At 41.7% G+C, this 11676-nt stretch overlaps 1 protein-coding gene across 1 annotated transcript; it reads right to left on the bottom strand.

Annotated features, from left to right (window-relative positions):
• LOC115590462 (uncharacterized) lies at window positions 1-6653 on the bottom strand. Its single transcript, XM_030431825.1, has 10 exons — window positions 6618-6653; window positions 6479-6538; window positions 5878-6144; window positions 5297-5536; window positions 4872-5033; window positions 4434-4487; window positions 1775-1852; window positions 1358-1432; window positions 728-828; window positions 1-21 (listed from the first exon to the last, which is right to left on the bottom strand). Exons 1-10 carry the CDS (start codon window positions 6646-6648, stop codon window positions 1-3), a joined length of 1089 nt encoding a protein of 362 aa, XP_030287685.1. The 5' UTR covers window positions 6649-6653.
• Between the last annotated feature and the right edge of the window lie 5023 nt (window positions 6654-11676).

The raw sequence follows: 11676 nt of genomic DNA on the forward strand, positions 1-11676 counted from the left end.
TCACTCAGGTGTCTTTTTGACCTGTGAGACAGAAACACAAAGAGTAGATTTGTGCTAGAAATGAAAAAAACTCAATGTTCACTTTCTCAGCTTTTCTCTGAGGTTTCAGCCATATCTCAGGTCATTTTAACTGAATCGGACCTGCTTGGATGTAATCACATGACCGAAAAACAAAAACGTACGTACAAAACTTCACTTCACTCTATGACACCTGCACCCTCATATATAAAGATTATCTTAGAATATATACTTGAACTTAGTCTTAAGATCATTTTCAATGGTGTGTTTTCAATTCATAAAAGATGCTGAGCATGAGAAGACTTGAATTGACTGCACCTGCCCTTTAATTTGGAGGGTTTAGTCAAAAACATCCAGAGACCAAAAGAGAAAATCTAACTTTGTGTAAAATGAGATCATGGTAATCATAGAGGAAACTGAAGTGGACTAAATATTGAGTTGACAAAGGAAGTCAAATACACAGTTTGGGATCTTTAAAGGGAATGTTTATGGATGGCTGTGTCCAAATTTACTTTTACAAGTGAACGCTTATGGACTTTTTCACTTCCAAAGCCAGTTGCCTGGCTGATCTGTCATGGACACCACTCTCTGGACAGAGGAGCATGTCATGTAGCTGTGATGTATATGGAGCTCAAGAAGCCTGAGAAAGAGAAATCAGTCAAATTCAGAAGATGGTGCTGCTGGAGACAAGAATTCCCATCAGTCTTACCATCTGGACAGCAGAATAGAGAACTTCTGACTCTGCTGAATTTGGGTCTGTGGTTGCTGTGGGATTCAGGGTCCATGTGGAGCTGGATAATCCTGGTTCTGCTGAAGAAACAAGAAGATTCCATGTCATTTTTGGGATTCAGGGAAACTTATAATATGACAAAAAGATTTCCATAAGAAATATATGACCAAAATGTGAGGATTATTCCTTTTATGTTTTTGACTGCCATGAAAGAATCATATAGTATTGATTAATTGCTATTTATTAGCTCTGTCCACTTTTTTTTTCAGGTTTAATCAAAAAACAACTATTTTGGGGTGTTTCTCTGTATCACTGGTGTCACTGGTTCTGGTTCAAAGTTTTCCAGATTGGATTATTTTTCATAGAGGAGTGCTGAGGATGAATTAAGGAGGCTCACAGCCTGAATAAAGAAGCTGTCATCTGATGGATTGACACTAAAACAAAATGTACTTTGTTTCTGTGATGAAGTATTAGTGTGAAGATAAAATGTCACAGCTCTTTCACTGTTCTAGATGAAGATTTTGGTGCATCACTTAAATGTGCAGAGAGAATTTTAGAAAACATCTGAATTGTTATAAATAGACACCATATTTTTCATCAGATACGAACCAGATTCAGGAGGTTTTGGGGTCTTACTCATGGTCACAGCAGAGTAGACGAGTTGGTATGAGGACTCATCTTCGTCTGAAACAGAGAAACCAACAGTAAGACTGACAGATGAACTGAAAAGAGCTAATTTTAAATATAGACAGTATAAAGCGATGAGGGGCCCACTCGCCTCCTTCTCTCTGTGGGTTTCTGCTGTGGTTTGTCTCGAGGTGGAGGCTCAAATTATCAGCAGTGTCAGCTGTGTCTAAAACAAAAAACCATGTACACGCTGAGAGGACTCGAAAATAATTCATCTGTGCTGCTGTGGAGAACGTCTCAATCCTTTCTGGTAACAGCAGCTCAACCACTACTTTCAAAATGGACGACAGCGACACAAAGCAACTCTCGTTATCAAAGTCAACATGAAGTCAAGTGAACCTGTGTTTGTCCTCTGTTTTGTGACGACGACTGCATACGTCACACCATTTGGATCGTCTACAACATCATCCCCAGACACTGTAAAAGAATAAGATTATGTAACACGTAAAAGGTCAACAGGTACAGTAGACATGTGCAAATGTTATGCATAAATAGAGAGCGATACAATCTTATTTTTAACATTTGTACACACACATATGCATGTTACTATATCTGTGAATATATATGTGTGAATGTAACTTTATGACCTGTCACATTGACAGGATATTGCTATGACAGGAAAAGTTTTAACTAGGGGTGCACCGATCCGATATTAAGATCGGATATCGGCTCCGATATTGACAAAACGGCCGGATCGGAGATCGGTAAAATGAAACAGATCCACGGGCCGATCCAGTTTTTTTTTTTTTTTTCTCCGTCGGCAGCATAACCTACGTCATTCTTCAGCGTTAGTGTGTCGCATGCTGGAAGAGCGCAAGTTGTTGTTTGACCAACTCTTTATTGGTTTATTCTCAGGTTCAGCTGCTATGTTTTATTTTGTATTCCTGTTTGCAGGACGTTACACTTATTCACGTCACATTTCTCCGCTGATTAGCTAGTAGCCCCGCCATCATTTGTTAGCCTAGCAACGCTAACTTTCAAACCGACGTACTCAATACTCTGTGGGCTGTCCATCGTTGCTCCGTTGGTCCTCCCTCCACCACAACCTCAGGGTTATTCACCGCCGGGCTGCTTTGTCTCCTCCTCTGCTGCTGCGGTCTCCCCGGCTCGCAGCGATGCTGGATGGTCGCCCCCGCTGTGTGCACGGAGCCTCCAGACGCTAGTTTGTTTACGGACGGTGCTACTGACTTCGGTGCTACTGACTTCGGTGCTAGTGTTCCCTCCGTGCTGACTGACAGGCGCTCCATTCATTCTTTGTTTTGTTTGTTCCTCTTTGTTACGTGTGTCCTTGGGTACCCTGACAGGCGCTATATAAATTAAATGTATTATTATTATTATTATTATTAATGTTACACATGTTTACAATGTTCGGTAACTGTTTGATTATTTTGTCTTAGTTAGGAAAGTCTGGTGCCTTTAGTCCCTTTCACATGGTGGAAGGTATACAGTTTATTATTAATTCAACAACGGTATCGGATCGGTATCGGGTATCGGCCGATACGCTCAGTCCAGGTATCGGTATCGGGATTGGATCGGAAAAAACTGGATCGGTGCATCTCTAGTTTTAACAATATCAGTTATTAATCTAAAAGGAAATATTTTATGTTAAACAATACATTATTGTGCATAATCTTAAATGTTTCACATTATAACACAGTCTTGTTCTGCAACACTACACTGCAGTAACACATGTATACACATGACTCTTTGGTCTTTCAGTTAATACAATATTCAAAATTTGCAACCCTAACATTAAATAATAACTAGCGCTGTCAAACGAATAAAATATTTAATTAGGATTAATCGCATTAATGTCATGGTTAACTCACAATTAATTGCAATCAATGACACGTTTGTATCTATTCTAAATGTCCCTTGATTTTTTTTTGTCCCATTATTTTTTCATATTGTAATTCTCTTATCAACATGGAAAAGTGGATTGGCTTGCTTTATGCAAATGTTTTTTTTGTTTGTTAGTTTGTTTGTTTTTTATTGTAAAACAACATACAAAAATAAAATTATAAAGTGCGCATGTCAGGTAAACTAGGACTCGGATAGTTCAGTTAAACCAGGGTTTAATACTTTCTTTTTCTCAAGTTTGCTTTGGGCATAGCAGTTCATTCACCAGAGGCTCATCAACCCAGCCTCTTATTTCAGAAAGAATAAACAGTAACGGTTAGCTTAACAATAAAAGGTAAGCCTACTACTTCTTTGCTTTGAGCCAGTTACTCAAACAGCTGTCCATAATTGCCACAGGCCCCATGTTTTTTGTGAATTAAAAAGCTGGGTGCGGTTCAGTAAGGTAACATGTGTGGGTGGGACTCCTGGGCCTCTGTAGCCTCTCATAGGGCCATTGGGCCAGGTATTCTTTAGACAGACAAGCCACTGGGCCAATCGTCACCTCTCTGCTGAGTCTGCAGCTGAGCACTGTGCCGATTCATGTCTCTCTCCCCAGGCCTGGGGAGTTATAGTTACCAAAGCAAGGTGCAGCTGAAAAAAATAATTAAATAAATAATTAAATTAATAAAAAATGGCCGTCCATCGGCCCATTATTGATCGGCCCACCAGGAAAAATCCCGGTACTCCCAATGGCCAGTCCAGCCCTGCAATAAGAGTTCTCTTGAGGGGTAGTGCGAGTGTGTCCAAGCGTGTGTGTGTGCGTGCAGTGCACCATCATGCTATGCTACCACGTCTCGCGCTCGCCGTCTGCTCAAAACGTAACATGCCTACTACTCTTTGGCTGGCTCGCAAGCCCAAACAGCGTGCCTGTCATTTTGCTTCTGGTCTAGCTAGATCCGGTGAATTGTTGTAGTTCTTCTGTCGTTATTAGTTGTTGCAACAGCGTGTGAAAAAAGACTACACAGTTTGCTCGACCAAAAAGAACGTTAATCTCGCGATAAAAAAATGTACTCTGTTAAAATGGGTTTGTGTAAACGCTGTTAATAATGCGTTTAACTGACAGTGCTAATAATAACCGAGATAACATGGTTACACTCACCTGGATGATTGTCTTTTATTGACTGCGATGCTGCTGTTGGTGTCTCTGAGGAAACTGACAGATAAGAAAGCGCATAAGCACAAACAAAAATAAATGTCATGTTTGCTTTTTCGAAACAGTGCAGATTATTCTTTATAATCCTGTAAAGTCTTAGTTGCACTTTGGACAACAACTTTCCTGAGTGAAAGTGTGTGTACAAGTGCAGGAAAAGTGAAAAACTAACTCACATGAAGTGATACCTAAATTAAGCCTGTACTTTAAGATGGACACCAGCTAAAATATGAATATGATATGCTGAAAGCTAATAGACCCATGGCAGGCTAACTGTTGATGTAAAACAAAGTGTCATGGAGTGCTATCTGTTTATTAATTATGATCTTTGACTGTTTCTTTGGCAGTTATTCACAAAAACACGGTAAGATAGCTCTTTTCCTGTACCTCTGCATTTCCTAAGATGAAGAAATCCCACCACCACCAGCACCAGAACCACCATCACAATGGTGACAGCAACCCACAGCAGGATGAGCACATGAGGAGGGTCAGGGCCATTTTGGAGGGTCATGTTACCAGGGGGTGTAGAGGTGATAGAATCAGGATTTGCTGTAACAAAACAAACATCGTGTTGAGTGATGGACACTCTGTGGGTTTCTTGGTTTACTTTTCAGTTCTGTAAAGTCACATTTTAGCATTGATGGTCACAATAATTACAACAGTGGCAGGTGTTGAACAGAATTTCCACCAAGCTTTAAACAACTAGACTTTCATAAGAAGGGCTTCCATCACCATGTTTCATCATCAACCATTCTGGCCAGACATCAAGCAAAAATATCCTTACGTTATTTCATAACACAGTTATACCTCACCTCTGACAGACAATCGGCTTCCTGGTGAACGTCCAACACCAGGGATGCTGCACTCATAGATTCCTTCGACAGACTTGTTGACATCGTGAATGGTCATGTTTCCTGTAGGACCACTCTCCATGAGGACACCATATTTGTAGAAATAAGCCTGGAGGTAGGTTGTCTTGTTTCTACAATGCAGAGTCACATTTTTGCCCTCCGAAATAGGAACAACAGGACTCCCCAAGATCAAAGAACCATCTGAACAACATGTTGAAAAAATGTAAAGTTAACTGAAGTTGCATTGTTGAATGTTGAATTTAGACAGGTGAGGGAAAAAAAAAACAGATACAAGATGTACTGTAGATACAAAAATGCAGGCTTAAGATGAAATGCAAGGTCTTTCAGGATTCTGCAATAACATGCATTCAGAGTCTGTTAATAGCATTTATTTACAGTGTGGTTGATCTGAGAGTCATTAATTCTCAATTAGTTGAGCATGCAGTATGATACTGGACATACTGTAGCAAAAACCACAGATAGTGAGACAAATTTTAAATAAGTACAACATGTATTGGTTTAAAAAAATACAACAAGCCTACCAGTGACAGTGATGTTGACACTGTTGCTTCTTTGTCCTCCTTTAGTCTCACACCAGTATTCTCCATTATCTGTAGGATAGGCTCTGTAAATTGTGCAAGAGGACCCTGTTGATGTCTTCTTGATAATATCACATTCTGCATCAATTTCTTTACCACTCTGTATCCTTCTCAATTGAGCTGAACCATTCATCCCCCCACATTCAAAAGAAACAGATTCGAATTGAAAGTGTTGCTGTCTGTTTGGAGAGATAACAAGGAGAGCTGCATCTGAAACCAAGAAAGAGATGATAGTGTTTCAAAGAAACATTAAGACTGTTTCGGATATTAAAAGATAAACGATATTAAAAGATAAAACTAGATAAAAAATTAATGCATCCACCTCATGTCATTAAATTGGACATTTATGAAAGATTCTGTTCTCCTTCATCATCGCCATTAATTCATTAGAAAATGAATATTTCACAAAATGCAGCTTTAAATGTAACTAGTACCTACATTACATTAAAGACACAAAGACAGATTGAAGGGTCGATGTTTAATAATGCAAGAAATAGAACAAAATGTTAATGCACATGGTTAGAATTTCCTATTTCTCACTCACCGCTTTTCTGAGTACAAATGTCCTGAACTTGTGTCCCCAGCAGAATAAATTCAAGCATCACTGGATAAAAACAGGAGCACAGTTAAATATGAGACATCTATGGTTTGATCTACAGGATTTAAGAAAACCTGAGACTTACACAGTCTGATGCAGAGAGATGTGACCTCCATGTTGCCTTCCTGCTGACTGACTGAATGACTGTCAGACTGAAATACAACGGAAGAGTCTTGGTTAGAACCTCCTCTTCCTGTGCAGTTATTTCTGAACTTGGTGCAAAAGCTTGAATGTGAGTCACAGCGTTTTCAGCATGATCTGTCAGTCCTTCTGTTTAGGACACTCACTCAAGAATGCCAACCAAGCCTCTGCAGTTAGCCCAAGAAAACCATAGTTAACCTGTCATAAGGTCAAGTGGGCTGTCAAATCGCGCTAGGGTTAGCATTCAATTTTCCGGTTGATTATTTGGTTGATTATGTTTTGTTGAGATGTTCTTTTGGTGAAAAAAAAAAAATTGTGTGTTGCCTAGATTTAATGAGAAAGAGCTGAAGGCTTTTTTCTCTTTGTTCGAACGGGTTAGGGTAGGGTTTGGGTAAAACTGACTATAAAGAATGTAATGGGAGGGATTTTGAGAAAACATGCAGTTATTGTCATAAGAAAGGGTATTTCAGAGCTGATGCTTATGCACTTAAAGCGAGGGCACCCCAGGGGAATCCAGCAGGGCAACAAAAGGGTGCCTGTTGCGCCGTCTCTCTGCCTAGCGGGCCAGCAGTGAGTGTGACGGATCAGAGTGAGTCCGTACCTGCTGCTTTTCTGCCATTCATTTCTGATGGCTATGTTTCTCTGGTGGGGGGCAGTTTGAAGGTGCCAGTTAAAATGCTGCGCGACACGGCCACTTTGGATTCCTTCATTCAGGCTTCCATGATACCCTTTTCCGACAAGAGTCACACAGGTTGTTGGGTGCCTGTTGTAGGCATGGAAATGAAGGTTTTACAAGTTCCTTTGCACAAAGTTATGTTACATTCTGATCTTTTCCAGGGCGAGATAGCAGTTGGTGTGAGGTTGATGCTGCCCTTCAACGGGGTCACTCTGATCCTGGGGAACGTTGCTGCAGGTGGGCGTCTGTGGGCTGGTTCATCGCTGCCGCTGGTGGTTTCTTCCATTCTGATGGTGAGGAAGCAGCCCAATAATGATCCCTGAAGTTGAGTTTCCCTGAAGTGTTCATGGTGTGCGCTGTGACGAGTTCCATGTCCCGAAATTCCCCTCCAGCAGTGTGCGAGCATGGAGTGGGCGATGGTGAGGCAGCAGTGTTTCTCCCTGTCTGTTGTTTCTCTCTTGGTTATGTTGGGCCTCACCTTACACAAGGCCCGGTTAAGGTGTGTTTAACAACAATAAAAGGGGGATTTAGGTTAAATTTGGCTATCAATAATAATTAATGATTATTTGGGATAATTTTAATTATGATAAATAATATGATCCAATTTGCATTAGATCACCTCGGGGCACCACCCTTGAAGAAGGGAAAAAGATAGCAATTTTACTAAATCAGTCTCATAAAAACGTACTGAACTGTTTATAACTCTGGTTAATAATTAACTTAATAACTACAACCAAATTCACCATAACAGCTAGTAATGGTTGAAGGATTTTGGAGTTCTTGACAGTGTAGAGGTTGGCAACATTCACTCATGTACAATATTAAATAGACAGCAAGAAGGTTCAAGATCTTTTATTTAACACAAAATGGAAACACACAATCTAACTAACATGTACTATACCAGTGTGTGTGGGTGTGTGTGTGTGTGTGTGTGTGTGTGCGAGTGCCTGGCAGAACAAAGGAACAATGGCGGTCAATGATATCACATGTGGGTGTGATATGCTCTAGCCTCCAGGAATGTGTGTGTCTGTGAGTATGTATGTGTGTGTGACGTGGTGCCAGGTTATAGAAGATGGTTAGTTGCAAGCAGAGACCCTGAGTCTGTGTGAAGCATAATTCAACTAATGTCGAATTAGCCGTCTAGGAAAGCAAACTACCAATAACTTGACTCGAGGTCACCATAACACCAAAACATTGAACAAACACATCAATTGAACACATTACATCAACCAGAGTTTAAAGTCCTGTGCTTAGCCGTGCTATGGTTTGCTATCTAAGCCCAGTTCAACATTACCAGTCTTTGAGGAGAAGGTGCTGGCGGTTGCAGGAGAAAGTTGGGGCTCCAAGGTTGAACAAGCTGCTCTTGCTGTGCAAGGTTTGATGAAAGTCGGCAGAGGAGGAAACTGGTCGCTCCTTTACTTTGTAAGGATAGCAGCTCGGTGCTAACCTGCTTGGTGTTCCTTAGATCCTCAGATTGGCAGGACCTCGTGTCGCTGCAGTGAGGAGAAGTTCTTTGGGCCTGCTGCCAATGCAGCTTGCAGCTCCCCACAGCTTGTTGGGCCCAGAAGAAGGGATCTAGAAGGCAGGCAGCCCCGTGGGGGGAGGTGGAGAGGAGCCCTTGAAGATCCAAAGTTAAAGGAGTAGAGCGCGTTGAGTGAGGGAGAGAGAACATTGAATGCTCTGGGGTTTTGACTACCTGATCAGCAGGGGGTCTGTCACCCTGACCAATAGTAGCTCAAACCTGAATTCTGCACCTAGGTGTGAAGAATGGGGAATTCTGGGACACTGACTTCATTTCAGAGTCCATTTTGAAATCCACAATGAATGACTTCATCTGTGGGTCCCAACAGTTACGCGTGTGTCTGTATGTGGAGAAGCGTCTGTCCTCCTGTCCGTCCCCTCCCTGTCCTCCCGACTCTTCCTCACATTTCTGCTCACAAAACAGCGTCTGTCACGCTTGTCACAAGAGTGTTTAACTCACCGAGTGTTTGACGAAAATAAATCACCGCGACCGCCAGCCCTCCTGACCGAGACTACAGGAAACTGTCCCCCAGAAAACAGCCTCCGTCCCCGCGAGTGACAGAGTCAGACAGCGTCCTGTTTACTGATGGTGATTATGTATAATTATGTAATTTAGGCGAAAAACTTCACTCCGTCACTTTCCAGGATGTTTAGTGGGTCAGGATCTCAATCACTACACGTTATAACAGCATCTATATGATTATAAACTGTCCGCGGGTTTAGATAGACAAGGGGAACACCTGGGGAGACACCGACGTCATTAACATGACGTGTAGCCCCCGCCGCATGGGCGTGGTTCCAGCGCCTCTAACTGACACGCCCCCAGCGTTTCACAGCAGAAAGAAGTGCTTGTTTTTCCATGATTTAGAGACCTAATTTTATATACTTAACAATTTTTTTAATCTTTCAAATTTGGCTCAGTGGTCAATGATACATGTTTCTTTGGTGTGACAAACTCATAACACAATTTTTTTGCCGCTTTACACGGACTTTAATGTGTTTCCTGGGTTGTGTGGGGTATTACAGAGGTTTTTGTAGAAATTTCTCAGAGGTAGTGGCACCCTTGACTGACATACTTAAGACGTGTGTTACCTTTGTTTGGTCCTTTGCTTGCCAACAGGCTTTTGAAGTCACTTCTGTGTGAAGCATGTCCTGGCAGCTCTAAGGTTTGACCGTGCCTTTGCCCTCCAGGTGGATGCTAGTCGTGTGGGAGTGGGTGCAGTGCTTTTGCACATGGATGATGAACTAGGGCTGCACGATATTGGAAAAAACTTACATTGCAATTTTTTTTAACCCTGCGATATATATTGCGATGTGAAAAAATACAGGAATTTTCATCAGATGACCTGAATAGCACTTTATGTTATGCTGCACTACTGCTATCTTGTGGACAATTAACCTGCATTGATCTTACCTCTTATTGTCAATGTTATGAGTATGGCTTCTGTCTGTGTTTTAGAGATGTTCTTATTCTTATCTTTCATTGTTTGCTTTTATCAACCTGAGTACATGTTTCGTTCTACCGTGTGCAAACCTGAATTGAATGACAATAAACAAAACTTTGAACCTTTAAAGCTCTCCATCTTAAAATGGAACATTCTAGCTTTCTAGCTGGATGACAGTCAGATCTCGCTTTGCATTCGTCGTTCTGAGCTGTGTGGCAGAGTCCTGCACGGGTTCGGGTGCCCGCAGGTGACCCGCACAACTTGGATGAAACAGGTGAAAAATGTGTCGGACAGGGGTGCGGATTGGGTCGGACGCCTGAAAGTGCAGGTCAGGTTTTGCCATTGCTATTTTCAAGGCGTCACATGCAAAATAAAAAATCATCATTAGCGACACATCTACCAAAATATACCTGCATTTCAAAATGATAAGCATGTATATTTCATATGAGCTCATTCATGCGTGCTTGCGCCCTCCCAGAACTCCCATTCCCCACGCTGGTTTACTTTCACTTTTAAAACTTGCGTCCGTCTAATTTTCCTTCGGGTGCGGGTCGGGCGTCGGTGTCAATTATATACATATATATATATATATATATTATAGCATGTTGGCTCGGGTGTGGAATGTAATTTGTGCTACTGTCGGAAAACGGGTCGGATGCAGTCTTAAGTATGGCGGGTACGGGCGGGTGTGGATTTGCAAAATAAGACCCGTGCAGGAGTATGCTGTGTGGTACCGACGTAAATGGTCAAACAGATGAGTTGTGTTACCTCTCGTTGTGGCACAGAACACGTGTTTGGTCAATATCATCCTTCTTGTTGCCGAAATAATTCCAGATAACTGACGTTGCTTTCAGTGTTGGGTATAGTTACTTTGGAAAGTAGTTATTAAGTTACAACGTTACCATCAATTAAAAGTAATCCGTTACGTTACAGCGTTACCTATGAATAGAAGTAACGTGTTAGAGTACTCATGCGTTACCAAAAATTAAAAGCCGTTTGCAGCGCCTCGCACATGCTGCAACTTAACTGACACACACAGACTCCTTTCAATGCACCGAGAAGTCGTGACAATGATGAATAACGTCAGTCGTATAATTTAGCCTTTTTTGTTTTTTTTTAATTTGAAGTGGAATTTTTTATGGTCAACAGAAGCTTTTCACCAACGCAGAGTGTCCATTTTACCGTTATGTTGTTCTTGTCCTTTTCGCTGGCAAATTGAAAATAATGTGAGTACTTCCACGATGCAAAAGCTGTCCTCTCTGCCATCTTGCCGGAGGTTCGAAAACACACACACACACGCACACAGGTAACGTAGGTCAGCAGCAGGGCACAGACGCATCACAGCGCTGCGCCTCCGCTGA

This window comes from Sparus aurata, chromosome 10 (genome assembly GCF_900880675.1).
Source record: "Sparus aurata chromosome 10, fSpaAur1.1, whole genome shotgun sequence".
In the NCBI taxonomy this organism is placed as follows: Eukaryota; Metazoa; Chordata; class Actinopteri; order Spariformes; family Sparidae; genus Sparus; species Sparus aurata.

Excerpts from the sequence above, each read along its gene's own strand:
- LOC115590462 (XM_030431825.1), bottom strand. The coding sequence starts at position 6,648 with ATGGAGGTCACATCTCTCTGCATCAGACTGT. Across the intron at positions 4,488-4,871 it reads TCATCTTAGGAAATGCAGAG|TTTCCTCAGAGACACCAACA; the intron begins GTACAGGAAAAG and ends CTTATCTGTCAG. Across the intron at positions 829-1,357 it reads CCCAAAACCTCCTGAATCTG|CAGAACCAGGATTATCCAGC; the intron begins GTTCGTATCTGA and ends TTGTTTCTTCAG.